The 27695-nt window shown below is 39.4% G+C and overlaps 1 protein-coding gene across 1 annotated transcript; it reads left to right on the plus strand.

The window, feature by feature from the left end:
- Window positions 1-12: 12 nt before the first annotated feature.
- Window positions 13-27488, plus strand: ostf1 (osteoclast stimulating factor 1). Its single transcript, XM_008103281.3, has 10 exons — window positions 13-301; window positions 12802-12848; window positions 18564-18614; window positions 18734-18797; window positions 21069-21122; window positions 22814-22921; window positions 23805-23854; window positions 23973-24051; window positions 24589-24687; window positions 25491-27488. Exons 1-10 carry the CDS (start codon window positions 268-270, stop codon window positions 25547-25549), a joined length of 645 nt encoding a protein of 214 aa, XP_008101488.1. The 5' UTR covers window positions 13-267; the 3' UTR covers window positions 25550-27488.
- The last annotated feature ends 207 nt before the right edge of the window (window positions 27489-27695 follow it).

A 27695-nucleotide genomic window follows, 5' to 3' on the forward strand; every position in this document is an offset into this window, starting at 1 on the left:
GTCGGGAGAGCTGCCCTATGGCAAGCCTGTGCCTGCCGACACAGTCTTTCCCAATGCCTGCGGTGCCCGAGAGTGGCCACTGGGGGCGCAGCGAGCAGCATCTCCTTCGCAGCCGCAGCGGCGGACGCTTCCCACTTACTTCCTCATCTTCGCGAAAAGTAACTTGTGCGCCTTTTTGGGGCGGTAGGCGAGGCGGCCCCTGCAGGAGGAAGCGCTCTTGATCCGATCCACAGCCAGGAGGCTTGGGTTCGCCGACCGGACCCAGCTATGTCCAAGCCGCCGCCTAAACCGGCCAAACCAGGTAAAGGGGAAGTTTGAGCTAGGAAAGGGTTGGGGGGGGGGGGAGAGATCTACACTGTGGAATGAATGCGGTTTAGCATCACTTTGTGGAATCTTCGGAGTTGTAGTCTGGCGAGTCACCAGCTCTCCTTGGCAGAGAAGGCTGGGGACTTGTAAAACTACAACTCCCGGGATTCCATAGTCTTGGGCCGTGGCAGTTCAGCATTAATTTTACCCTTGACAGGAAGACTCTCAGGAGTGAGTGCGTGAGAAGGGGAAGATCCACCTTGACACGTGGATCACACCACACCACCCCCACCCCCTTGTGCGCGCGCGAGGTGAAATCTCACAAAGCCGGGGGGCTGAGAGAGTGTGACTCAGGGCTATGGAATCATGGGATCTGTAGTTTGGAAAGGCACCATAACCCTTTGGCAGAGAAGGCTGAAGAGGCCTTGGTAAACTACAGCTCCCAAGATTCCACAGCATTGAGCCAGGGCAGTCATAGTGCTGTTTTCAGTTGACAGCGTAGATGCGCCCAGAGAGAGAGAGAAAGAGAGAGAGAGAGACCGGTGCCCTTTTCCCTGATTCGGGGTGTGGCCGGCGGGGATCGATCGCGGAGCAGGAAGTGCGGTGCAGACTGCGCCAAGCGCGCCCTGTGCTCGCCTCCGCCTGCAGAGCCCATGGAGAGGGCCATCGATCCAATGGGATCTTCTTACAAACTGCGGAGGAATGGCAAGAGTGCCCATGCTTTAGGATTAATAGACTGTAGGATCAGCCGTGGGATCCTGGGACTTGTAGTTTGGTGAGGTTATGTACAAAGCACTCTTTGGCAGAGAAGGCTAAACACTGTAAAACTACTGTACCACCATTCCTTGGCAGTTAAAGCGGCATCAAACTTCATTCAATGAATTGCTGTGCGTTTTCCGGCCTGTATGGCCATGTTCCAGAAGCATTCTCTCCTGACGTTTCGCCCACATCTCTGGCAGGCATCCTCAGTGGTTGTGAGGTCTGTTGGAAACTAGGCATGGGAGTCGGAATCACAGAATTGTTGTGTGTTTTCCGGGCTGTATGGTCATGTTCCAGAAGCATTCTCTCCTGACCTTTCACCCACATCGATGGTAGGCATCCTCAGAAGTTGTGAGGTCTGTTGGAAACTAGGCAAATGGGGTTTATATATCAGTGGAAAGTCCAGGTTAGGAGGAAGAACTCTTGTCTGTTGGAGGCAAGTGTAAATGTTGCAATTAATCACCTTGATTAACGTTAAAAAAAGCCTTGCAGTTTCAAAGCCTGGGTGCTTCCAGCCTGGGGACATCCTTTTTTGGGAGGTGTTAGCGAGCCCTGGTTGTTTCCTGTCTGGAATTCTCATGTTTTCAGAGTGTTGTTCTTTATTTAAAGTCCTGATTTTAGAGGTTTTTTAAAATACGGTTGCCAGATTTTGTTCATTTTCATGGTTTCCTCGTTTCTGTTGAAAGTGTCCACATGCTTGTAGATTTCAATGGCTTCTCTGTGTAATCTGACATGGTGGTAGTTAGAGTGGTCCAGCATTTCTGTGACCTCAGATAATATGTTGTGTCCAGGTTGGTTCATCAAGTTCTCTGCTCTGGCTGACTTCTCTGGTTGAATTAATCTGCAGTGCCTTTCATGTTCCTTGATGCTGCATTTGGTAGTCGCTATGTAGACTTGTCCGCAGCTGCGCAGTATATGATAGACTCCTGCAGAGGTGAGAGGATCTCTCTTGTCCTTTGCTAAACGTAGCATTCGTTAGATTTTCTTTGTGGGTCTGTAGATAGTTTGTAGGTTGTGTTTCTTCATCAGCTTCCCTATGTGGTCAGTGGTTCCCTTGATATATGGTATGAACACTTTTTCTCTGGTTGGACATTTGATCTCCTGGCTTTTCTTGGTCTTGCAGCTCTTCTGAGTATAAACATTAAAATTAAATAATCCAAAATCGTAAACCGAAGCCATTCCAATTGTCAGTTGCACATATTCTTTCATTTCTTGCTCTGCATGTCTTTACTGAACAAAGGTTGGTCTCATAGCCATGTCTTTGTTTTCTTTCTGAAGGCCAAGAGGGAAGGTGCTGATCTAATCTCACTGGGGAGGGAGTTACAGAGCTGAGGGGCCACCACTGAAAAGGCCCTGTCTCTCATCCCCACTAACTGCACTTGTGAAGAAGGCGGGACCAAGAGCAGGACCTTCCCAGAAGATCTTAACCTCTGTGATGGTTCATAGAGGGAGATACATTCAGATAGATAAACTGGGCCGGAACTGTTTAGGGCTTTATAGCCTAAAGCCAGCACTTTGAATTGTGCTCGGTAGCAGACCGGCAGCCAGTGGAGCTGACATAACAAGGGAATTGTATTTTTCCTTTATGTCACCTCGATACCATGGCTGAATGCTATGGGATCATGGAAATGTATCAGAACTCTTTGGCTTTGCATCCCTTTGGCAGAGAAGGCTGAAGGCCTTGTTAAACTACAACTCCCATAATTCCATAGCATCAACCCATGGCAGTTCAAGTGATGTCAAACTACATTAGTCCTACAGTGTAGATGCACCCTTTGATACACCTGGAGGTCAAAAAAGGTGGATTAATGCAGGCATGGGTAAACTTCGACCCTCCAGATATTTTGGACTTCAACTCCCAGAAATCCCAGCCATCTTACTGGCTGTTAGGAATTGTGGGAGTTGAAGCCCAAAACACCTGGAGGGTGTAGTTTCTCTATGCCTGGGCTAATTCAAGCAGCTCTTCTTGGCTAAAAGGCCCCAAAATGCAGTCACAGGGTGTCCTCCACCTGCAGTCTATTGCAAAGTCAAGCCCTCACATTGTGGATGAACTGCACCTTCCAGGGTTCCTCTTCATTGGTCAAACTGATGACAGCTAATAGGAACTACAATATAACAGCAGACACCCCAAGGGCTGGACTTTACCTCTCCCTGCCTTAAAGTCTAACATGTTTGGTTTGGAATACAATCCACTGACACATGGAAGATTGCCTGGCTTGGTAATAACTTTGTTGTTGTTCACAGTGGAGTCATGTGGGGCATAAAGAGTGTGTGAACCGAGCCAGGCAACGCCATTAGAGGGTCCACGACTGAAATGATTGTCTATCTTATTTTTGTGCAGTTTTTCAGCCTTTGTTTTTCAAAAAAATTCCTGTAGTGCAATATAACCTCAAAAACAATTGTGTATGCACCATATCAATATAAGATTAAGAATCCTTTATCTAGGATTCTGAATCCAGTAGATTCTCAGGCTACTTCTGCTCAGCCACGTAATTCTAATCAGAATATATATTAATGAAATCCAGTCTCCACATGGACCTTTGGGAACCATGAAAAAGTTTCCACAGTCAAAAAGCTCCCCCTCACACCAATTTGATCCAGAAGAAAGGCCGGGGGGGGGGGGGGAGGTTTTTCTTTACCTTCCTGCAAGCACCATATCTGGTTCCTGTGCGTGATTTTTTTTAAAAAAAAAAATCACGCACAGGCGTCTTCCAAGAAATGGAGGACCATTGTCCTCGAACTACAAGGGATCGCTGAAGAAGAAGAAGAGGAATAATAATAATAATAATATCTGGTTCCTTCATCTGAATTTCCCAGTGCTGCTGCATATGTTGCTCCAGAAGCTTTTCTCTGCTGCATCCATTGAGTGTTCAACTGCAGTGCATTTTATCACTGATTTCGGACTCTCTCCTGACTTTTTAAGCATGTGTTTTCTGTTTGGATGCACACTGCAGTACGCATTAGAAGCTTGTGTTTTCTAGTTGTTGTCCCCCCAATAATCCACATCATTTTGGATTTTACAGCATGTGTATATGAGACCCTAGTTAACCTCAGTACAAACAATGGGTCAAATTGACAGACATGGACTGTCCCAAACCTTCCATGCATCCTATTATGTGGCAACACAGGTTATGATGGCAAGATTCTTTAGTATTTGTGCAACATTTGATACATTCTTAAATAATTAAATAAAAAATACAAAATACAAGCAAATTTATTACAGAAAGTACACTACAAAGAATTTATCCATATGTTTCCTCCTAAATGCACAGTTGGATGTCCCATTTCCAACTGATAAGAGAGTAGTGAAAAGGCTCTACTCTCTTAACTCTGGGAGTTGCAACTCTTCTACTACTGTTCCAGGTCACTTTCTCCTTCTGAACCTGAAGAATAGGTACCTTGTGTTACCCTACTCCTGAGTTTACTTTTTTGTACTACAGGCAGTCCCTGAGTTACAAACATCCAACTTATAAATGACTCATAGTTAAGAACTGGGGAGGCAACAAGAAGTGAGAGAAATCTAATCTACCCTTCGGAAGGGAAATTCACTCCTGAAAGAGTTATCATGGGGAAAGGTGTCTCAACTGAAGCTTTCTCACCACAACTAGCCAAATTGTTTCCACAACTAGCCAAATTTTTCAAAATCCAAATATCTCAGGGACATAATGTAGCTCTGTAGTGTGGAAGCATACCATAGAATTGCCTGGAGGACCTAAAAAAATCCTTACAGAGCACATATTTTGTTGGATGCAGGTCGATGAAATTGTGGGTAGCGGTGCCATGAGTATTGTACCTCACCTATTCTAACTTTCTTAGATTTAGCAGTTTTATGGTGGCTTCTTGTACAGTAGAATCTCACTTATCCAACATTCACTTAGCCAATGTTCTAGATTATCCAACGCAATTTGCCTTTTAATAGTCAATGTTTTTGTAGTCAATGTTCTCAATACATTGTGATGTTTTGGTGCTAAATTTGTAAATACAGTAATTACTACATAACGTTACTGTGTACTGAACTGCTTTTTTCTGTCAATTTGTTGTAAAACATGATGTTTTGTTGCTTAATTTGTAAAATCATAAAGTAATTTGATGTTTGTTGGCTTTGTGCTCAAGCATTCGAGGAGTAAATATCTGAGGTGATATGGCTTGAATCAAGGCGTACGGGAAAGGTGCCAGTGGACGAATCTAACTACATATGCATTTTAAATTTTTATAATTCATGTTTTAATAGAGTTTAATAGAGTTTTTTAATTGATATGGTATTGTTGTAATGTTTATTGATTTTGTTATTGTTTTATTGAATGTGTGTTGGGCAATGTAAATTGCCGGTTGTTGTACGCCGCCCTGAGTCCCTACGGGTGAGAAGGGTGGGGTAAAAGTGACGTAAATAAATAAATAAATAAATAATAGGCTTTTCCTTAATCCCTCCTTATTATCCAATATTTTCGCTTAGCCAACGTTCTACTGGCCCGTTTATGTTGGTTAAGTGAGACTCTACTTTATTTCCTTTTTACAAGTTAGTTTTAAAATTGTTAGTCTAGAAATTGATGGAACCTGCGCAATGCCTGGTATATACACCAGTTTATATATCTAAAAAGCACCCACAATTCTAAAGCACATCTGTTTATATGAGGGGAAATTGTGTTAGAGGCTGGATCTACACTGCCATGTAATGCCATTTCAGAATGCAGATTAACTGCATTGAACTGCATAATGTGAGGCCCCTTTTGCGCTTCCATATAATCAGATTATGAAAATAGATAATCCAAATTATCTGCTTTGAAATGGATTATATGAGTCTGCACTGCCATATAGTCCAGTTCAAAACACATAATCTGGATTTTATATGGCAGTGTACCGGTCGTGCAATGGGTTGAACCCTTGTGCCGGCAGGCCTGCTGACCGAAAGCTTGGCAGTTTGAATCTAGAGAGTGGGGTGATCTCCCATCTGTCAGCTCCAGCTTCTCATGCGAGGGCATGAGAGAAGCCTCCCACAGGATGGTAAAACATCTGGGCATCCCCTGGGCAACGTCCTTGTAGACTGCCAATTCTCTCATACCAGAAGTGACTTGCAGTTTCTCAAGTCGCTTCGCTCCTGACATGAAAAAAATATGGCAGTGTAGAAGGGGCCTGACTTACGGTGTCAAATAATCCAGTTCAATGCATTTAATCTGTATTCTGACTAACTGCATTAGATGACAGTGTGGATCCAGTCTTAGAAATGAGGAAATACAGTATTGACATTGCTTTCTAAATGCCTAAATCAACTCAATACCCTGTTTAATGTGACTCTCAGAAACTCATTGACATTCTCTTCTTTGTACATGAATACATTACTCCAACAGTTCTGGAAACCTGCAATATAGATGTATTGCATTAGTTCCTCGTCATTTCCTAAATTGTGATGAGCCCTCCACCACAAGCCCTTTTACATGCAGCAGAGAGGCAACTGCAATTCCCTATCCAGTGTTGAAAGCTTTTCCTCTCTAGAGGAGGCTTCAACCGAGCCAGAATGTTGCAATATAACAACATTGTTGTGTTAAAACCTGTCTGTCTGGTGTGTGGGGGAGCGATGGAGACACTGCAGTAAGATAATAATAATGAAGTATTCATAGTGAGATGGTCCTATACCAGCTCTTTTCTACTTGATGGTCTCCATCCATATGGGTTGAACTACAACTCCCATTAGCCGAGTTGAAAAGTGAATACAAAATAAAGGTTGTCAGAGTTGGTAGTCCAACACATGAGATGGTTGTCAGTTTGAGGAAGGCTCCTTCATACAAATGCCTGCAAGATGAAGGGAGGGGTCAAAGGAAAAAGACAGGGTAGAAAAGCTCCAGTGTTGAGAAACAGTAGCCCGTTTGTTAAGGAAGCTTAGTGGAACACTTCCCGTACAAATTGCTGAGATTAACACAATCTCAGATCACGTTAAAGAGCAACCTTCTCTGGATTTCAGAGAATGTTTTTTAAAAATTATTACAAAAAGAAAATGTGCTTTTTGCTGATTGCTGTGATCATCACAACTTCTGGTTTCCTGTGGTCTTTACTAGTCGTCAGCTTCATATTCATTTTAAACAAGTTATCCCCTGAGCTGGGAAAAAAATAGTGTGAACAACTTGTTCTTTAATTCTGCCTGGCCTTTGCAAGGAACCATAAACATGAAAAACCAAAAGCAAAACGGCCATTGTTGTTAACATGAGCATCAGAAAACAGTGGAAATAATTGTTGAAGGCTTTCATGGCTAGAATTACTGGGTTGCTGTGAGTGTTTTGGGTTATATGGCCATATCCCAGCAGCATTCTCTCCTGGTGTTTTGCTTGCAACTGTGACTGGCATCAACAGAGCCTCTAAAAATGCCAGCCACAGATGCAGGTGGAACATCAGGAGAGAATGCTGCTGGAACATGTTTATACAGTCTGAAAAACTCAAAACAACCCAGTGGAAATAATTTCTTCCCTCTTGAGTTTATTATGAAGATCAATGGGGTGAAAATGGTACCACCATTCACCAGATTAGCAGTTGTGCTTAGATTCATTAGGATTTTAGTAGAGGTTGTTTGTAAGTCAGTATAGATGTATCTTTGTCTTCCAATAAATAAGTCAAGACAAAAGAAAATAAAAAACTTTATTCTGTGGCTGCTCATTTTTAGATCACTCTTATTTAATTTTAAGGCTAGCCAGATTGTACAGATTGTTTTACTGAACTGCATGTTGCCTTAATCCTAGGGAAAATATCCAATATGTCTTACACAGAAATAATAAAAATTACAATGATTCATACATAAATATGAATGCAACCAGCAGTTCCAGTTCCCTGGGGCATTCAGACTGCATAAAAAAACTAGTATAAACACACCTATTTTATATATACAATGGAAGGGAACCAGTTTGGAACAAACAAGAGGCATCTTCCAGCTTCCAAATTGACCTTTTACTTGGCAGTTTTCCCCTTTGAATGTCTCCAAGGTCAAAGTTTGGCCTTCCAGATGTTGATGGACTTCTACTCCTGTTGTTTTGTAGCAGCAAAGCCAATGGTAATGTCGTCCAGGAACTTCTGGGAAACCACAGTTCAATTCCCACAGAGCCATGAAACCCACAGGGTGATCTTTGACTGCTACCTCTTCCTCATCTCCCCCAAAACTTCACTGGTTTTTGGGAAGATGAACTTATGCTGTGCTGTCTTTGAACATATTGGAAAATGTGTTATGTGTGTACATGCACACAAACTTACACACATACATACATTCAAATGGTTGTGGTAAGAAGAGAGTTAAGAAAAGTGTGAGAATCAGGCTGATTGTAAGGTAGTTTCCTTTTCATTAAAGGGTTTCAAGTAAAAAAGGAAGCAATTTCATAGGGGTGTTACTGTAGTTCTCATTGCTATGTGTCTTCAAATTGACTCAAATTTATGGTGACCCTAGCCTTGGATTTTCTTGGCAAGGATATTTGCTATTGCTTTCCTCTGGGGCTTAGAAAGTATGACAGATCTAGCTGAGCAAAAATTCAAAGAGGTTACACCTTGTTTTCTTAACCTCTCTAGAGGTTGCTAGATAGGTTGAAACAATAAAAAGGGCTTTTTGTTATGATCATAGCAACAGGGAGAACAAGGAATTGGAGAAAGTGGTGAAATGCTACCAGGGAAGAGAAGGAAAGGAAGAATTGCTCAACACTCTCTTTGCCTTAGTCTTCTCCTAAAGGGAAAACAGTACTCAACCTGGGGGAAATGGAGCAGAGGAGGCACTTGGTGAAATGCAGCACATAATACATAGGTAAAGAGGCGGTACAGGAATATCTGGCTACTCTAAATGAATTCAAGTCTCAAGGGCTAGATGAATTACATGCAAGGGAATGCCAGAAGCCAGAAATAATCTCAGAACAACTGGCAATAATGTCTGAGAGATTTTGGAGAACAGGAGGGCAGTTATTGTTCCAATCTTAAAAAAAAAAGGGGGGGGGAAGCATCTACAGCACCATTAGCCTGACATCAATACCAGAAAATATTCTAAAGCAGATTATTAAAACAGACAGTTTGTAAGCACTTAGAAAGGAATGTCATAATTGCTAGAAGTGAATATAGGTTTCTCAAAATGAAGTCATGCCAGACCAATTTTATCTTTCTTATAGAGTTGGAGGCTTAGTAGACCAGTGGTTCTCAACCTGTGGTTCATGGACCACCAGAGGTCTACAAGAACTAAAATATGGCTCACAACCTCACCGTTACTACACCATTGCAACAAGGGCAACTGGTCTCTCAAAACCCTCTTTTAGTGCCGAGGCTTATTAAATATGGTTTTCTGTGGGCGAGAAGATGGCAATTACTGGATGGCATATGTTCTGTATCAGAAACTAGAGCTGATGTGGTCTATCCAATGCAATTGGATAGAATAGAAGACATGCTGATCAGATTTGCAAGTAACACCAAATTGAGAGGGATAGCTAATACTCCAGACAACAGAATCAGAATCCAAAACGACACTTAATAGATTGGGGAGGTGGGTCAGAACAAAAAAAAAAATTAATTTCCACAGAGATAAATGAAATGGACTACACTTAGGCAGAAAAAATGAAAGGCACAGATAGAGGATGGCTGAGACTGGCTTAAAAATCGTACACGTGAAAAACATTTCAGAGTCAGTAGATTACAAGCTTAGTGTGTGGGTCAATAGTGTGATGCAGAGGCTTAAAAAGCCAATGCAATTCTAGGCCACATCAATAGGAGTATAATGTTTATAATAAAGGAAGTAAGAGTACCAATCTATTTTGCTTTGGTTAGACCTCACCTGGAATACTATGTCCAGTTCTGGGCACCGCAGTTCAAGAAGGATATTGAAAAGCTGGAACATGTGCACAGAAGAATGACTAAAATGTGAAAAAAAATCTAGAAACCATGCAGCTTAGCGTGTTTAGCCTGGAGAAGGGAAGGTTAAGGGGTAACATGATAGCCATGTTTACATATTTAATAGGATGCCATTGAGGAGGATGTGAGCTTGTTTTCTGCTGCTCCTGAGACTGGGAGAGGGAACAATGGAATCAAATTACAGGAAAAGAGATTCTACTTAAACATTAAGAGCTCTTCGATAATAGAAAACTGTCCGGGAGTCTAATAGAGCCGCCTTTTTTGGAGGTTTTTAAATAGAAGCTGAATGGCTGTCTGCCGGGTGTGCTTTGATTGTGTATTCCTACATGGCAGACGGTTGAACAGGATGGCTCTTGTGGTCTCTTCCAATTCTATGATTCTAAATTGTGGTCTTGTCTAAAACTTAAACTACTACACCAAAAATTAACAATAATAACAATAACCACACATTGCTTAATTTTTTTATTTAAAAAAGCAAGAGTGGGATTTATTTCTGAATAAATATTCATAGGATTATGCTGTCGATGAGATAAGAATGAGAAACTCTGGTTTCCTGTGAGATTTGCCTTCTTCCGGTTTCCCCCCTCTTCCCTCCTTTACTCATAGTTTCTTCTGTTAGTGTCCAAGATCTGTTGCTTAAGTTGCTCATGCCCCACCAAATGCTAGAAGTCTATGGGTTCTTGTTTTACCTGCTTTTTTCCCTGCAAATACAACTCCGTAAAGGTTCCAATCACATCATGAGTTTGAATCTGTCCAGAGGTTTAACCTACTCAAGTGCAAAGAGCAACTTTTATGTTTAGAATTGGGCCCTGTCCCCAAGATATCTCGTTATGTATGTTTATGCAAATACAGGTATTTCAAAATCCAAAATTCAAAACAATTCCAGTTGCAATCATTTCAAATACTCAACTTATAGCTGTATTTGAATATATATTTATCATGGGAGCCAGGTCTGAACATGAAATTCATTTACATTTCATATAACCTTATGCATAGCCTAAAGCTAGTTTTATACACAATATTCTTATTGTTTGTGCATGAAACCAAGTTTGTGTGCGCCAAACCATCAGAAAGCAAAGGTGTCACTATCTCAGCCTGCCATTTAGAATTTTAGAGTATTTTGGATTTTGGAATTCCAGACAAGAGATGTTCAACCAGCATTCAATTTTTCCAACCTTGGAAAGTACTTTTAGAACTACAGTACAACTCCTATAGTCTTCCAGCTATCATGGATTTATGCATGGAGTTGTGTAAAAAATAGCATTTCAATACTGTGTCCTTTTAGTTCTCTTCCTTTCTTCTGAATAGTTCAGGAAGTGTTAGTAGCAATGTCTTGGTCCAGAATTGGTCCAGTGGTTCTTTTGATGCCAAACTATTATATATGTTACACATACACTTTATTGATAGTAAATGATGCATGGTGCACAAGCATGACCCACCTCTCTTTCAAGAGTTACAAGAACTGTACTAGTAGGTTAGCAATGAAGCAAATTAACTCTCCTTTCCATTTCCAGCCTTCATATCTGTTTCCAGTCTAGCTTGCAAAGTGAATGAAAAAAGTATCCTATACAAATGGACTCTTTCACGTCATTGGAGAGCTGGTAACTTCTAGGCATGAGGCTAACAAGGACTCTAACACCCATCTGCCTGGTCGTGGAGGCCCAACTCACTACATGCCTGCTATGACCTGTATTTTCTTTCAAATCTATCATTATTTAAACAGATATTTTGGACTTCAGATCCCAGAATCCCTGATCACTGGCTGGAGTTGAAGTCGAAAACACCTGGAGGACCAAAGTTAGGATACCATTGAACTAGAGCAGGAATTCTTAAACTTTCCTACTCGTGACCCCTTTCCAACAAAGAAATGTTTGCATGATCCCAGGATATAGGTTCTGTATATAAGATAGGTATAAAATCAAACATTTACTGATAATAAATCCACATTTGCAAGGATTGCTAAACAGACTGGTTTTGCTTTTTATGAAGTACAGCTGAATCATTTTCTGTAGAGTCCACGGTAAACACTGAATGTTGTTGCTAACAGATTTGTATAAATGTCTTGGTGGCGTTCAGAAACCTTTTACTCTTGCCAAATTTTTCAGAACCCCAACATTGAGCTAAATGGGTTGCATTTGGAGTCAGGGCCCACAGTTTAAGAAGCAGTGATCTAGAGTAATGTTTTCAAACTGTTTATGCTATGCTGTATTTTTCTTGTATTTTGAACCATTTTGCTTTGCATTGTATGTTTTTGCACTGGTGTTTGACAGATACATTAGTAAGGAAGCAGCAGTAACCAGCTGCAAATGTCCATGAAATCTTTGAGACTGGAATGGCTATGATGGACCTCACACTTCTGTGCTACCATCTGCTGCATCATTTACCATCAGTCAAGTTCATGCTATAGCAGTACTTGTCAATATTCAGTACAGAAAAAAACCCTTGGAAATGCCTGAAACAACATGCAATTCTAGAGCATGACAGAGCAATATATGAGTTCCCTGCCCATCTTTTTCTCACAATATTTTTGGGAGAAAAAGATCACCTAGTCTAGATCTATACTGCCATATAATGCAGTTTCAGTCTGCAGTTCAATGCAGTTAAATTGTATTATGTGAGTCTACACTGACCATATAATGCAGATTCAAACTAAATTATATGGTAGTGTAGATCAAATAGTGAGGTGTGTGAACAAGCAGGGATTTGAATTCAGGTCTCACCAATCCCAATCCAGTGCTGCATCAAACTGCCTTCCAGTAGGGAATGGCAGTGAGAATGTTCTTTAGTTATTTGAGATCTTCACACAAATTCTTGATCAATCAGACTCAAAGAAGTTAGAAGCATTGTTTTGCTAATGCCATTTACTTTGTCTTTTTTTAGGCCAGGTCAAAGTTTTCAGAGCCCTATATACATTTGAACCCAGAACGGTAAGTATTTACCTTTCCCCCTCAAAAATAAGTTTATTTTTAAACATGATTGTGCAGCTAATTCCAATCTAGCCTATTCAAGAAATGCATGAGTAAGTTTTCTATTTTATCTATAAAGATGAAAGAACAGAGGTTTGTAGAAGCCATTGCTGTTGTTTCACATTGTATATTGTATAAGTAATGTCTTGTTAACATGTAAGTTTGTACATTGGCCTAACAAGCCACGTGGATTTTAACCAAGACTGAATTTTTATTACCTGTATTTCCAACAGTCCTGAACAAGGGATCTGTGGCAAACATACATCATGGAAGTGTGACAACGAACCATGCAGCAATTGATTTGGTGTCAGTTGAGACCAAATTTGATTCCCAAACCTTCTAATTTGTCATTCTGTTTCGATGTTTTTGTTGCTTTCTCGTTTTGATTACATGCTTTAGTTTGTACTGCATAATTCTACTCCATTGTTTTAAATACTTCATTTATTTACTTAACTGTTATCCCTCCTCTCTTTCAATATGGGGCTCAGGCCCCTTCTACACTGTTCTTATATCCCAGGATCTGATCCCAAGATATCTGTTTTGAACTGGATTATATGTGTCTCCACTTCCATATAATCTGGGATAAACAGGTAATCTGGAACCAGATCCTAGGATATAAGGACAGTGTAGAAGGGGCCACTGAATGCTACAAAACTGTGTCTGAATGCTGCCATGCTTTCTGCAAGTGTGAACGATAGCATTATTATTTTTAATAAATTAAAACACACACAGAGAGAGACATATTCTTTTCTGGGTGCAGATGACCTCCTTGCTGTCGGATTAAACCCAAATAGTGATTGTGTTGATAAGTCCTACATACTGCTAGCGTCAGTGTAAAGGATCATTGAACAAACAACTCAAAAATGACAGGAGAAGTAGGAGAGGAAATGTCCTGTAACTTTTAGAGAGGATTGTGAAAGAAAAGTTGTTGGGTCTCGTCTTGCAAATGTGCCACAGGGTAAAGCTGTGTCATCTAGGATTTTGTGGAGCCTCCATACAGAGAGCCAACAAGGTGAAGTAGTTTGAGCATTGGATTATGATTCTGGAGACCGAGATTTGATTTGCCTCTCAGCCATGGAAACTCACTGGATGATCTTGGCAAGTCTCACATCAGAGGAAGGCAAAGGCAAATCTCCGAACAAATCTTTCAAAAAAAAAAACCCCATTGTAAGTTTGCCTTAGGATTACCATAAAGTCAGAAATGACTTGAATGAAGGCACACCAAGAATTGTACTGTCTGTTTCCTTTGAAAAGAAAGCATTCTGCTAAGGGTGACAGCCAATCACTTGGTTGTTGAAAAGAAGCTATGAAACAAAGAAAATTTCTTTATGATGCAGAATATTTTTCTCTTGCTGATTTCACCACATCATCTAGGTAAAAGTATAAAGATAGCCTTCTCTGTTTCCAATAAGTCTACAGAGCCAGCTAAACTTATGCTATAGCACAGTGGTTCTCAACCTGTGGGTCCCCAGATGTTTGGGCCTACAACTCCCAGAAATCCCAGCCAGTTTACCAGCTGTTGGGATTTCTGGGAGTTGAAGGCCAAAACATCTGGAAACCCACAGGTTGAGAACCACTGCTATAGCATGTCAGATTATTACTACAACATTGGATGAGACATATTTATTGTAACTAAAGGCTTCATCAAAAAATAGGTTATAATTAATCTAAGTTAATTAAGCTTTAGTTAAATGAAAGTGCTAAGGCAGGAACGAAGTATGTCTCCAGTAAAACTAAAATCATGTTGACCACGGTTGTTGATAGTTGCAGTCAGGCCTGTTCAATTTAATTTCAATTTAATTTAATTTCAATTAAATTTCAATTTAAATTCAGGTTAAAAAAAAAACCTGGTTTACTCATGAATTTTAACTGGTTAACCAAATTCCCATGCTAAGTCTATGAGGTGCAAAAAATTAAGAGTCCCTCCAGGCACTATCTCAAGCAGATATTGACAGGCCTGTAGCTGGGGGGGGGGGGGGGGGTTCAACCTCCCCCCCAAAATTTTCAACCCCTCCCCCCCCCAAAAAATTTTTTTCTGGCTACGGCCCTGGTTGCAGTTCAACAACATCTATCGCAGAACTTTCCAGTCTCTGTGTTGCGACACATTAGTGTGTTGGGTGCAATGTGTACTTGTGTTGCATGAACATAATGAAAAATGACAAAAACCTTGGAAATGTAAGTTTTTATCTTACAAATCATATATATATATATATATATATATATATATACACACACACACACACACACACACACACCCTGTTTCCCCTAAAATAAGACATCCCCAGAAAATAAGACCTAGTAGAAATTTTGCTGAATTGCTAAATATAAGGCCTCCCCCAAAAGTAAGACCTAGCAAAGGTTTTATTTGGAAGCATGCCCACCGAACAGAACACCAGAGCTTGCACGATCGGTAAATGTACGTACCATAGAGTAATGGTAGTAACAAGAAATTCTTGATAGGATTCACAGTTTGTCTGGTTATGCTGGTTTGTGATGACAACTACTGTACAGTATATAATAAATGTTCATTTTTTTTGTTCAACAATAAATGTGAATTCTTCTTCATGGAAAAATAAGACATCCCTTGAAAATAAGACCTAGAGCATCTTTGGGAGCAAAAATTAATATAAGACATTGTCTTATTTTCGGGGAAACACAGTATATATAGTGTATGTGTGTGTATATGTACGTGTGTGTGTGTGTGTGTGTGTGTGTGTGTGTGTGTGTATATATATATGTATACAGTGTTCCTTCACTATTTCGCGGTTCACTTTTTGTGGATTTGCTATTTCGCGGTTTTTCAATAAACACTAAAAGAATATAATCATAAAAAAATTAAGATGTTTCCTTCCTTCCTTCCTCTCTCTTTCTCCTTCCTTCCTAAGGAGAAGCCTAAGGAATGAGAAGCCGAAGGGAGAGAAAAGGAGGCTGAAACACCTTCATGAGATTGTAAACAACACAAATAGAGTGTCCCTACTTCGCGGATTTTCACTTTTCGCGGGTGGTCACAGAACGTAACCCCCACAATAAGTGAAGGAACACTGTATATATATAGGTGTGTGTATATATATGAAAGGTTTCCATGAGATTTGTTGTGTCCCCATACATTTCATTATTACAATTTATGTATGTGTCCGTACCACTTACAGATTTACCAGTAAAATTGTCATGAAATGATCTATGTCTAAAAAGTGTGACACCAACAAGAAATGTTTGGAAAGTTCTAATCTAGGGGGTCAAGTATACACTCTGTTGTAAACAGAAGTCTCAAGGTGGTCAGCTGTTAGTTGATCAATATCCAAAGCAATCTTTGCCCAGTTCTCTACTGTCCCATGTTCTTGATCTGCTCTCCTCTGTCCCTTCTTTTCTTCTCCTCCTTCCTTCACATACCAAGATCTGTTTTGGTATCACCTAAAAGAGAACAGCCAACTATGCAGACTGAACCCTTGAATAAATGTGGTTAGTGTTCTGTCTTTTTCTAGAGAGGGAAGAGAAATAAGAACATAAGTTAGATTTCCAGCTTTTGATATATTTGGTATCACATTTCTCTTTCCGGGGGACAAAGAAAGAGGAAGTATTAGAGATCATATAGAGATGATCTTTACTCACCATAGATGACAAAGTTAATCATTTCTTCTAATTGAATTTTGAATCCTTGTGTTGGGTTCATTTCAATTTTCTCTTGGCTCGTGCCAGAATCCTTCTTTTTCACCATAAGACTAGGGAACAATGACAATATGTCCCGATGTATGGAAATGCAGGCTTCTTCTGGAATCAACCTGAGGAGCAAAATGTGTTGCCTATATTGTAGCAAGGAACAGTGATGGAAAAGGTATTACGAAGCCTATGGGCTTGTGTGAATTTATTTAACACAGTCCACTGTTTATTTTTATTTATGGATGCTACTTCTTATGCCAATTTAATATGTTTTGTTTTTATTTTCATACTGATTTTGCTTTGTTATTATTTGTTTGTTTTAATCTTAATTTGTTTCTATGTTTATTATTGTCCATATTGTTTGCACTGTCATATTGTTAAGCTGCTCTGAGTCCCCTCGGGGAGATGGGGTGGAATATACATTATTATTATTATTATTATCATCATCATCATTATTATTAAGCTGATGGCTAAGTGTAAATGATGACAGTAGAGAAAAATAGTGAAATATATGGAGAATCCATGCTTTTTCCCTCTTCTAAATCACCTTCTTTCTTCTGCTGCTTTTAGTACGGGCATAATGGAAGTAGTTTGTCTCCTACAGTACCAAAAATAGTTTGAGGTGTTTCGGTATCTAGGATAATGGACACGAAACCCTTTTCTTAGATCAATCAAAAGTGATGTCTTCTCATCTACTTTAATTAAAATAATTGATCAGGAGATCCAACTAAATCCTTCATTTTGTGTAGATTGGCCCTTAGAGCTATTTATCTGGAATGATGGGAAACAGCTATTGATTCTACATTTTTCAAGTTGTAACCTACTATCCTGGCACCCAAAGCTATTCTTCCAAGCCTCTGATACCCATTTTGAGATTTAAATCTGACCACAGATCAAATGGCTATATTCTCTGGCTTTTTTTTTTTGGTGGCCAATCTTTTTCTTCCTCGTCCTAATTTTTGTAATGACTAGCCTGAGAATTCACAAGAACTCAAAATTCTGCCTAATTCTGATTATGAGGTTAACTCATGAGCTACACAAACATTTTTGTTATCATATATTGTTTATTTTTCCCACAGGAAACCAGTAGATGGCAACAGGGGACAGCAAAAATCAATTTTCTTTTGCATTTCCTTAGATTACTGCATTGTCCTTGGGGCAAGGATGTTAAGTGCTTTTCTTCAGTTGCAGAGCAAGGGATTTCCAGTTCTAAAATACAGCTTCCATTTCTCATTTTTGGATAATCAGTGGACTATTTGACCCTTCTCTAAGTCCTTACTTCCCATTTATCAATGAAGCAGGAACAATTTATGGAATGAAAAGGATTATACACTTGCTCCTCTGTTTAGATTTAGCTCAGAGCATTTTCTTCCAAGCAGCTTCCATGGCTCCACCAGTCATTATACTGTATATCATGGTTTAGGATCACCTAGCTCCTCTTTATTACTATTTTTATCACACTGAAGAATTATAGCAGTTTGACACCACTTTAATTGCCATAACTCCATTCTGTTGGAATTTGGGATTTGTGGTTTCGTGTGGTTTCTTGTGGTGCCAGAGCTCTCTGACAGAAAAGAGTAAATATCTCACAAAATTACAAATTCCCAAATTCCATAGCATTGAGCCATGACAATTAATGTGATGTCAAATTACTCTAATTTTGGAGTGTGAATACCGCTTCGGTTCTCCCTCCTGTACAAATGTATGTGTTCTGGGAAATAAGTTGAAGATGTTAGGGAGAAAGGGGCAAAATGCAAAAGCCAAATCTGTCCTACAAAGTGCTTTTCAAATGCTTCCCAAGACTCACACGAAGAATGAACTTGGTAGTTAGGATGAATACACATGACTGTGTGAAATTACTTTCCATGCTTATGATATTGTGTCACCTCCTTGAAATAAATGAAACAAGATCAAAACATTACCATGTCAGGTTTTGACACTGCTACAGGACAGTTGAGTTGGAAACGTCTTTCTTGAAATTAATACATAAGCTCAAAACAGTCTTTTTCATCATTCCAGCCAGATGAGCTGTATTTTGAAGAAGGCGATATCATCTACATTTCGGATATGGTAAGTTTATATCCGAAGTATGGTTAAAAAAAAAAAAAGAAAGAAAAAAAGATGATGATGCATTAAATCTCAAATGGAAGGGGAATCTCTTTTCAGGCAATATTTTCTTTTTCCTCCAGAGTGACACCAATTGGTGGAAAGGGACCTGTAGAGGACGGACTGGATTGATTCCCAGCAACTATGGTATATTCCAGATTTTCTTTTGGTTTTCAAGACTTTCTTCTGAACAATAAGTGGAAAGGAAGAAGAGTTCATAATTTATGCCATTTCTTTGAAGAAGTATCTGTGAGCAGGAACCAAAAAGATTCTCACCTAATGTCAGAACTAGAATTTGTAAAAATTATTTTTGGACTATAAATTCTTTTAGCCAGACGGGAGAGCAATGAATCACTGACCAGGAGGTCATAAGTTCGAGGCCGGCTCGGAGCTATGTTTGTTGTTTGTCTTTGTCCTATGTTAAAAAGGCATTGAATGTTTGCCTGATGTGTGTAATGTGATCCGCCCTGAGTCCCCTTCGGGGTGAGAAGGGAGGAATATAAATGCTGTAAATAAATAAATAAATAAACTTTTCAAAGCTCTAATCAAAACTGGCCTGAAGTAAAAGAGTCCAAGAAGATGATCTTAAATGCTTCCTTGTGGTGCCACCTCCTGGATTTAAATAAGCAGAAAATACAATTTTATATCATTTACAATATTCATTTATTCATTCATTTATTTATAATTATGCCCTAGTGTTCAACCACACTACCATTAAATATTAAAAAAAACAAATAACTAAAACATATAAAACAGCAGTTCTATAAAAGCATCCAAAATAATGTATTAAACTGATTCACAAACACTGAAAAGCCTTGGTGATGAGGCAGGGAACCATTTTCCTAGTTTTTAGGAAAACAGTTATTGTGTCAACTAAGCTAATGAGAAATGAATTAAAATTTTCTACATTTTTAGTTACCTATTTTGAGGGTAAATATACATTTAAATAAATATTTACATGGCATCATTATACATAGTTTGTTTAATAATGCAGAAACAGGACAAAACATGCAGAGTGATACAGATTGGAAAGATTTCAGTGGTTGTGTGAACAAGATTCTACTACTGAAAATCCCAGATTACCAGAGGGGCCTGCAGGCAATACAGGCCCCTCTGGAGAGTCCTCCTGATGCTTGGAAATGATGTGTCAGGAGGTGGGGGTGGATTTTCCTCCCCCCCCCCCCCGAAACTTTATTTCCAAATGTCAGGAGGACTCTGGAGGGGCATGCGCTGCTGGCAGGCCCCCTCAGGTAAGTTGGGGGGAGGAATGGGCCTGGTGGGTGACTGAATGCCATCCCGGGTCCACCTTTGTTTGATTTGGGATGGTATCTAGCCACCCGCCAAGGGAAAGCGTGGGGTTCTGAGAGGGGGTGGGGATTCAAACACAGGAGGAAGTGGGTTATTTTAACCCACTTCCTCCTGGGTTTTAGGTAAGTGTAGAAGGGCCCTGGGAGAGAGAGAATATTTTCATACCATATTTAAGTGACTTCACTTTAAAGGAGCAAAGAAAGCCCTAGCCAGTGATTTCAGCAATGTTCATAGAGTACATACAGCTATCGGAATCAGAAAGGAAGGCAACAAGGTGGTCTTTCCACAGGATGACCCTTGGGGGAATTTTTTGAAACAGACAAAAGACCGTTAATGCTTTTCTGAAGCTTGCATATTTGCAACCTTACATTGTTGGTTGCATAATTATGCTTTTTTGTGTCAGGCGCGACTTAAGAAACTGCAAGTCGCTTCTGTTGTGAGAGAATTGGCAGTCTGCAAGGACGTTGCCCAGGGGACGCCCGAATATTTTGATGTTTTTACCATCCTTGTGGGAGGCTTCTCTCATGTCCCCACATGGAGCCAGAGCTGACAGAGGGAGCTCATCCGCACTCTCCCCAGTTTAGATTTGAACTGGCAACCTTCAGGTCAGCAACCCAACCTTCAAGTCAGTAGTCATGCCGGCACAAGGGTTTAACTCACTGTACTGGGGGCTCCATTTTGCTAAAGACAGTGATTATGGCCATGTCTATTATTCTTATCAAGGTAATCTCAGTTTCCTATTGGATTGTTTATCAATTGCAGGATGTCTTTCTTAGTAGTAGAATATTGCCTGGAAGTATTCACTCACATGCGATAATTTCACTAGTGTGAAACCCCTGACAGGAGTAGTTAATGGAGTCACATTTCTGATTTCTTTTTCAATATTGTTGTTGGCGCAAGGATTTGGTTAGAGAGACTTTTATAGCTAATCATTCTCTTTTTTTTCCAGCTAGGCAAATATATTCACACAATATATAAGAATTTTAGCAACGATTGTTGATTAATGTCAAGGCATTAGTGTGGAAGAACCCTTCTTGTCTTAGGGCTATTTAGCAGAGTTCAGTCACTAAACATTGGTTGAAATGACATATATCTTTTCTTATATTTTAGTGGCTGAACAAGCAGAATCCATTGACAATCCATTACACGAAGCTGCCAAGAGAGGTAAGCAGATAGGGTTTATAGCATCGAGATCTCTGATATAGTAATGTGTTGCCAGTCATGGCTGCAGCAGAACAGCTACAGGATCTACCAGAATGCCGCCTTAATTAACCAGATTACTTGGAATTTCCATTGATTTTAGGAAATGCAGTAGAGGGTAGGTAGTGTTTTATTAAAAATATGTGAGTTCAGATATATAAATTATACCCCCACAGGACTTTTGCACTTGCTATTGACTTTTCCTTTCTCTTCTTCGATCCTACAATCCCTAGCCTTTGGGAGTAGAGAGTATCTGAAGTGGGACAAGGGGCCATAGCAGAAGGAAGATCCTTGTTCCCAAATGCCATTCTGCTAATACAATATTACAAAAATTGAATTTATTTATTTATTTAGACAATAAGGGTATTTTCATTCTCTTTAAAAAGAATGTATTCTATAGTTTCTTTCTTCCTGACTCGAATATTTGGATCAAATTGTTCTCATCCATGTTCTATATATCCCTCATTTTCTGGATAAACATATATTTCTTTTTTCTAAACATGTATTTTTGAAACCAATAAAGATGTTGGACAGTTTTTAGAGGGCTAAATTTAAGGTTGTGTTGGCTCAGCACAAAGATTGTTTCTTTCACTTCATTCACAAAGATGCCTGAAAACAATCTCAATCCTATGATGAAGATTTTTCAATTACTTACAGAGTGACAAGGGAAGAGAAGATTGTCCCTACCAATTCGACTGGAATCTACCAACATTATTCTATCAACATTATTTGATACTTTCCCAAACTGGAAATTGAATAATGGTTTTAGATCAAATATTTGGACTGCTTTGACAGTATAATCACAAAGATATGTTGGGTTGAAGATTCATTGTTTTAATAAACCAATTAGATGGCTTATATAATATACTAAAAAGGCCTTGATTTTGTTTTAATACAAACAAATAGTATTTACAGAATTCAGCTACAGGCTGACCCCAAGCTACGAAGAAGATAGATTCTGTAAATTTGTTCTTAAATTGAATTTGTGTGTAAGTAAGAACAGGTACCTTTTTAAAGTGTAACTGTAGCCAAATATGTGTGTGTGTGTGTACTTTGGATAGCATAGGGAAGGGTTAACACCTCTGTGTTTTTTGGGGGGTTTTACTGTCTGTGCCCCTGTTCAGAGGATTTCACCTCACTTTCGGTCCCTGTGATAAGTGGATTTTGAAAAAATTGGGTTGTTGTGGAAACAAGGATTGGCGATAAAGCTTCATTTGAGACACCTTTTCCCCATGATCACTCTTCCAGGAGTGATTTCTCTCACTTCCTGTTGCCTTACCCCTGTTCTTAACTATGAATTGTTTGTAAGTCTGATGTTTGTTACTTGGGGACTGCTTGTATATGATACATGTTGGATTCCTTTTTTTAGGTGGGTGATTTGATTGTGAAGTTTGACTATATAAGTACTTTTGTTTTTAAAAGTTTAATATTTAACATGACCTTCCCTTCAACACAGATCTTTCTTTGATCTATTTGGTGGGTTTCAAATGAAACACTGCATTTGCATGAGATTTCCATTCCTACAGCAACACCATAATTTAGGAATTTTATAAAATATATATATACAGTGATACAAATTTAAACTGAAATACATTGCCAGCCTGTGATTTTCATAGTTTTGAGTTTTATAACAGGTTTTAAAATTTGTGTTGCAGGAAACCTGAGTTGGTTGAGAGAATGTTTGGATAACAGAGTTGGTGTCAACGGTTTAGACAAAGCCGGAAGTACAGCATTGTACTGGGCATGTCATGCTGGACACAAAGGTAGGAATATGTGAATATGTTAGTTAAAAATGATCTCACTTCTCCTTTTTCTAAACCTAGGCTCATTCCTTTCCTCATTCACATTATTTTTAAAAATAGAACAAAATACTTATTGTGCACTTGTCTCCATTATGTGTTTTTGCATACTATTTTGCCTAGGATAAATTTTTGCTCACATTTTTCTAAAGTAATGCATTTTGTCTGTTCTTTTCATAATTGTAACATTTTTGTCTACACTTGCCCTTAGCATATGCAATTTTGTATTCAATTATTGATTGGAGAACGGTATTGGAAAATTTGAGGAAGCATGAATCCCCAAAAATAACTATGTTTCATCTTGTACATTGGGTTGGAAAATGTGAAGTGAGTCACATAAACGTGTAACCTGAACAAACTCCCACAAACAACCATGCTGTAACTGTGAATCAAGATGAATTACAGTCTTACTGGTTTTCTATTTGCTGAGTTAATGAACCAGCTACTACTTGCTCTCCCACTGCCATATACCGGTATAATACAGTCCAAATTCCTGTATGATATCATTTAAATTGTGGGGAGTGAAGGGGTTGTTGGTGGTTAACAAATTAACATATTAGAAAGAAAATTATAAAAATAAGCGTGTGTCAAAATGAATGGGTGTCTAAAATTAAAAGAATAACAAATCAGAAAAATAAAAGAATTGATCCTGGATTAGGAACATGGGGGAGGTGGAGAGAGTGTCGCATCATCTTAAATGCATTTTTTTGGTAGTACTTGCCCATCCAACTTTACAGGTTTTAAAAAATACGTGGACATTTTTAGCTACATTGTGACTGTCATGCAATATGAATGCAAGCAAAAAAGTTCTAGCTTCTCATGAAGCTTTCCTTTTCATTTTATGTAGACATAGTAGAAGTTTTACTGGGGCAGCCAAATGTAGAGCTAAATCAACAGGTAAGTAATCATACATTGAATGACTTTCAAAGAACTGGCCTCCAGTAATATGACTGGTTGCTGCTGGAATGAGCGAAACAATCTATAATCTGATGATTATTATCTTCTGCTTCCACAGAATAAACTGGGAGACACAGCTTTGCATGCTGCTGCATGGAAGGGCTATGCGGACATTGTAGAAACACTCCTGGCAAAAGGTAATGTAATTCATATTCCAGAAAGATAATAGAAGAAGCAAGTTAAAGATTGTGATGCTGCAGGGAGGCGGACATACACAGAAGTGTTCAGGCTATAAGCATAAGAAACAACAGTGGAAGGACCATCTTTTGTCCTCCTACCTCAAGGGTCAGGACACCTTGGACCACCTTTTTCTTTGGCAGTAGGATTAACCATGGCAACAATGAACTACTGTATTACTGTAAACCTATCATGGGGTTGTCTTGGTAAGATGTGTCTAAAAGGAGACTCACTTTGCCCAGCCTGATTTGAGCAGTGCTGCCTTTATTTTTTATAGTGTGCCATGACACTCATTTTCCTTCAGAATTTAACATTCACTATAGTTTAGCATATGTAGGATGAAAGCCTATTGTTTGGCATATCTAGGGTGTTAGAAAAATCAATTCAGTTGTGTGCAAAAATTGCTGCTAAGGATAGTGAAGGTGTGTATGTGGCTATAGATTTTATTATCTTTGAATTGATATAATAGTGATGTGCTCTGTTTTCGTTTTCCACAGGTGCTAGAACAGATTTAAGAAACAATGAGAAGAAATTGGCTTTAGACATGGCCACTGATGCAACGTGTGCTTCTCTGCTTAAAAAGAAACAAGGACAAAGTAAGATTTGAAATGCATGCATACAGCAGTAAACTTCCAACTACCCTTCTGATATTCCGAATCTGTATATGAACTACAAGTATGCCCCAGAAAAATAGCCCCAGAGTGGCATTATGTGATGAGGTTAGGAATTGTGGATTGTGAGCCCTGCCATGAAATAAAGAAGCATTTCCAAGCTCTGGATGAGACTCTGCATGTGCAGTTGATCTGTTTCATTCATGAAATAACAACTTCCATTTGGAAACTTCAGATGCACTCTTAGTATTTCTTCTTTCCTCCACACAAAATCTTTTCTCAGGGATACAAAGATGGAACACTATTGCTTTAAACTGGTATCTTTGGGCACATAACTGCAGAAACAATTGAAAAAATTATAATGCATTAGAGCAGAATGAACTAAGTGTAACCATAGATCAACTTGTCCCTCGAAAGTGCTTTTTATTAACTGCCACTAGCATTGTTGCTGTTGTTGTTGTGTGATTTCAAGTCATTTTTGATTTATGGCAACCCTAAAACAAACCCATCATGGGGCTTTTTTGGTGAGGTTTTGTTCAGAGGTTTTGCCTTCCTCTGATGCTGAGAGAGTGTGACTGACCTAATGGGTTTTCATGTCCAAGGAGAGATATGAACCCTGGTCTTTAGAGTTGCAGTCAGTACTCTAACCACTACAACATGCTCCCTCTCATTATGGCCATGTTAAGTTGTTGAAAACCACAGATCTGAGTATCGGATTCTAAAACATCAAAAATCCCCTGTTCTGCTACTAACTGATAATTTTGCATGCTCTTTGTTCTTCATTTCAGACATAATGCGGACATTAAGCAATGCAGAAGAGTACCTTGATGATGAAGACTCCGACTGAACTTCCTTAATACTGTTTTGAAAAATCTACAACCTCTGTTGTCTCTACCTTTCTCAAAGGCTCCATTTCCCTAATTACAAAGTGTACTTTTAACATATACTGTAATGAAGTGTTACGATCATGTGAATCAGAGGTTTTTTCCATCAGGTAAAATGACCTCCTTGTATTAAGGGCCATTAATTCTTATTTTGCTTTTAAATATTTTTTTCTAAAGAGTGTATAAGTGATGGATTTTCCCATAAATTTCCTGTTACATTGGCTATAGACCTGGCCTTTTAAAAACAGGGATATAATTTGGGATATGTATATATGTGTATAAATCTATTTGGAGGGTGAAAAGCCATCCTAAATCTATCTGCCATGATTAGCTTTACAGAGTGAAATATTTCAGCAGATTGGTTGATATTTGCCTTACTTCATCTTCACGCTTTTCTCTTTCATTTTATATGTAACTCTTTCTCCTCTCTCTTTATGAAGGTACTAGGAGCCCAGATTTGTACAATGGGAAGGGAAATGTATTTATATAAACAAAATACCCCTAAAGATATTAGAGCAGAAGCAAGGTCTCATGTTTCCCATTAAATCTGGCCATGACTGTTTTACACACATTTCCTGTTCTTGCTATAAACGATCTACAATAGTAGAATGAATGGTGTTAGTGGATACTGGATCTACACTGCCCTATATCCCAAGATCTGATCCCAGATTATCTGCTTATCCCAGATTATCTGGCAGTGTAGAATCATATAATCCAGTTCAAAGCAAATAATTTGTGATCAGATCCTAGGATATAGGGTAGTGTAGATCTGGGTGCCTCCGGTGGTGCAGTGGATTAAACTGCTGAGCTGCTGAACTTGCTGGCCGAAATGTTGGAGGCTCGAATCTGGGGAGAGGAGTGAGCTCCCGCTGTTAGCCCTAGCTTCTGCCAACCTAGCAGTTTGAAAACATGCAAATGTGAATTGATCATTAGGTTCCTCTTCGATGGGAAGGTAACGGCGCTCCATGCAGTCATGCTGGCCGCATGATCTTGGAGGTGTCTACGGACAACAGCTTAAAAATGGAGATGAGCACCACCCCCCAGAGTTGGACACGACTAGACAATATCAGGGGAAAACCTTTACCTTTACCTTAGATCCAACCTGAGAGAAGGAAAAGCATTTTACTATGGCCCCTTCTACACTGCCATACAAAATCCAGATTATCTGCTTTGAACTTGATTATATGGCAGTGTAGATTCATATAATCTAGTTCAAAGCAGATAATGTGGATTGTCTACTTTGATAATCTGGATTCTATCGCAGTGTGGAAGGGGCCTTTGTCAGCCACCACAAGAAGCCAGAAATTCCTCCATCCACCAGCTGTTTAGAGGATAATGGGAAACTTAGCCCTTCTTCCACTCTGGAATGAATTTGGGAGTTGTAGTTTTACAAGATCTTTAGCCTTCTTTAGCTTTCTCTGCCAAAAAGTTCTCAGGCCTCAGCAGACCTCAAATCCCAGGATCCCATTGCATTAACATATGGCAGTTAAAGTGGTGTCAGACTGCATTAATTCTAGTGTAGGTGCATCTTTCTCTCAGAATGGAACAGGGAGTAAGTCCAAAGGCCGCACAAAGAAGTGAATGCTGAGAGAGGGAAATAGTTTGCATTACTGCTGTAAAATACAAATCTGTGGGTGGTTTTCAACCTTTGGTCCTCCAGATGATTTGAACTTTTTCCAAGAAGTCCCAGCCAATATGCAGGAATTCTAAAAGCTGACGTCCATAATATTTGGAAGACTAAAGCTTAAGGATTTCTGATACATACACATATATATACATACGTGCACACACACACACACACTCTTACTCCAGCTGAATCTCATTTTAGCAGTTAAAATTAGTGTGGAGGTGGAGGTTATTACTGATTTCCTTTCTCTCAAGTCCTTAGATCAGTGGTTCTCAGTGTTGAATTTCAGTTCCCAGAAGCAACAGCCAGTATGGCCATGGTGAAGGAGTCTTGACGTCCAAAACAGCTGGAGAACCAAAGGTTGAGAACCTCAGTACTCCCTTTGTAGGCAGGTATTTTAAAAAATCCCTCTGGCCTCCGTTCTGCTTATCATGCCTATGACTCGATAAGATCATCAGCAGTGTTCCTAGTTTCCTTTCAAA

The sequence above is a fragment of the Anolis carolinensis genome, chromosome 2, assembly GCF_035594765.1.
Source record: "Anolis carolinensis isolate JA03-04 chromosome 2, rAnoCar3.1.pri, whole genome shotgun sequence".
NCBI classification, from domain to species: Eukaryota; Metazoa; Chordata; class Lepidosauria; order Squamata; family Dactyloidae; genus Anolis; species Anolis carolinensis.

Bases quoted from the DNA above. Each gene is read 5' to 3' on its own strand.
- ostf1 (XM_008103281.3), top strand. From the start codon at position 268: ATGTCCAAGCCGCCGCCTAAACCGGCCAAACCAG. The intron at 302-12,801 runs GTAAAGGGGAAG...GTCTTTTTTTAG, and splicing joins GCCTAAACCGGCCAAACCAG to GCCAGGTCAAAGTTTTCAGA. The intron at 18,615-18,733 runs GTAAGTTTATAT...TTTTTCCTCCAG, and splicing joins TCATCTACATTTCGGATATG to AGTGACACCAATTGGTGGAA.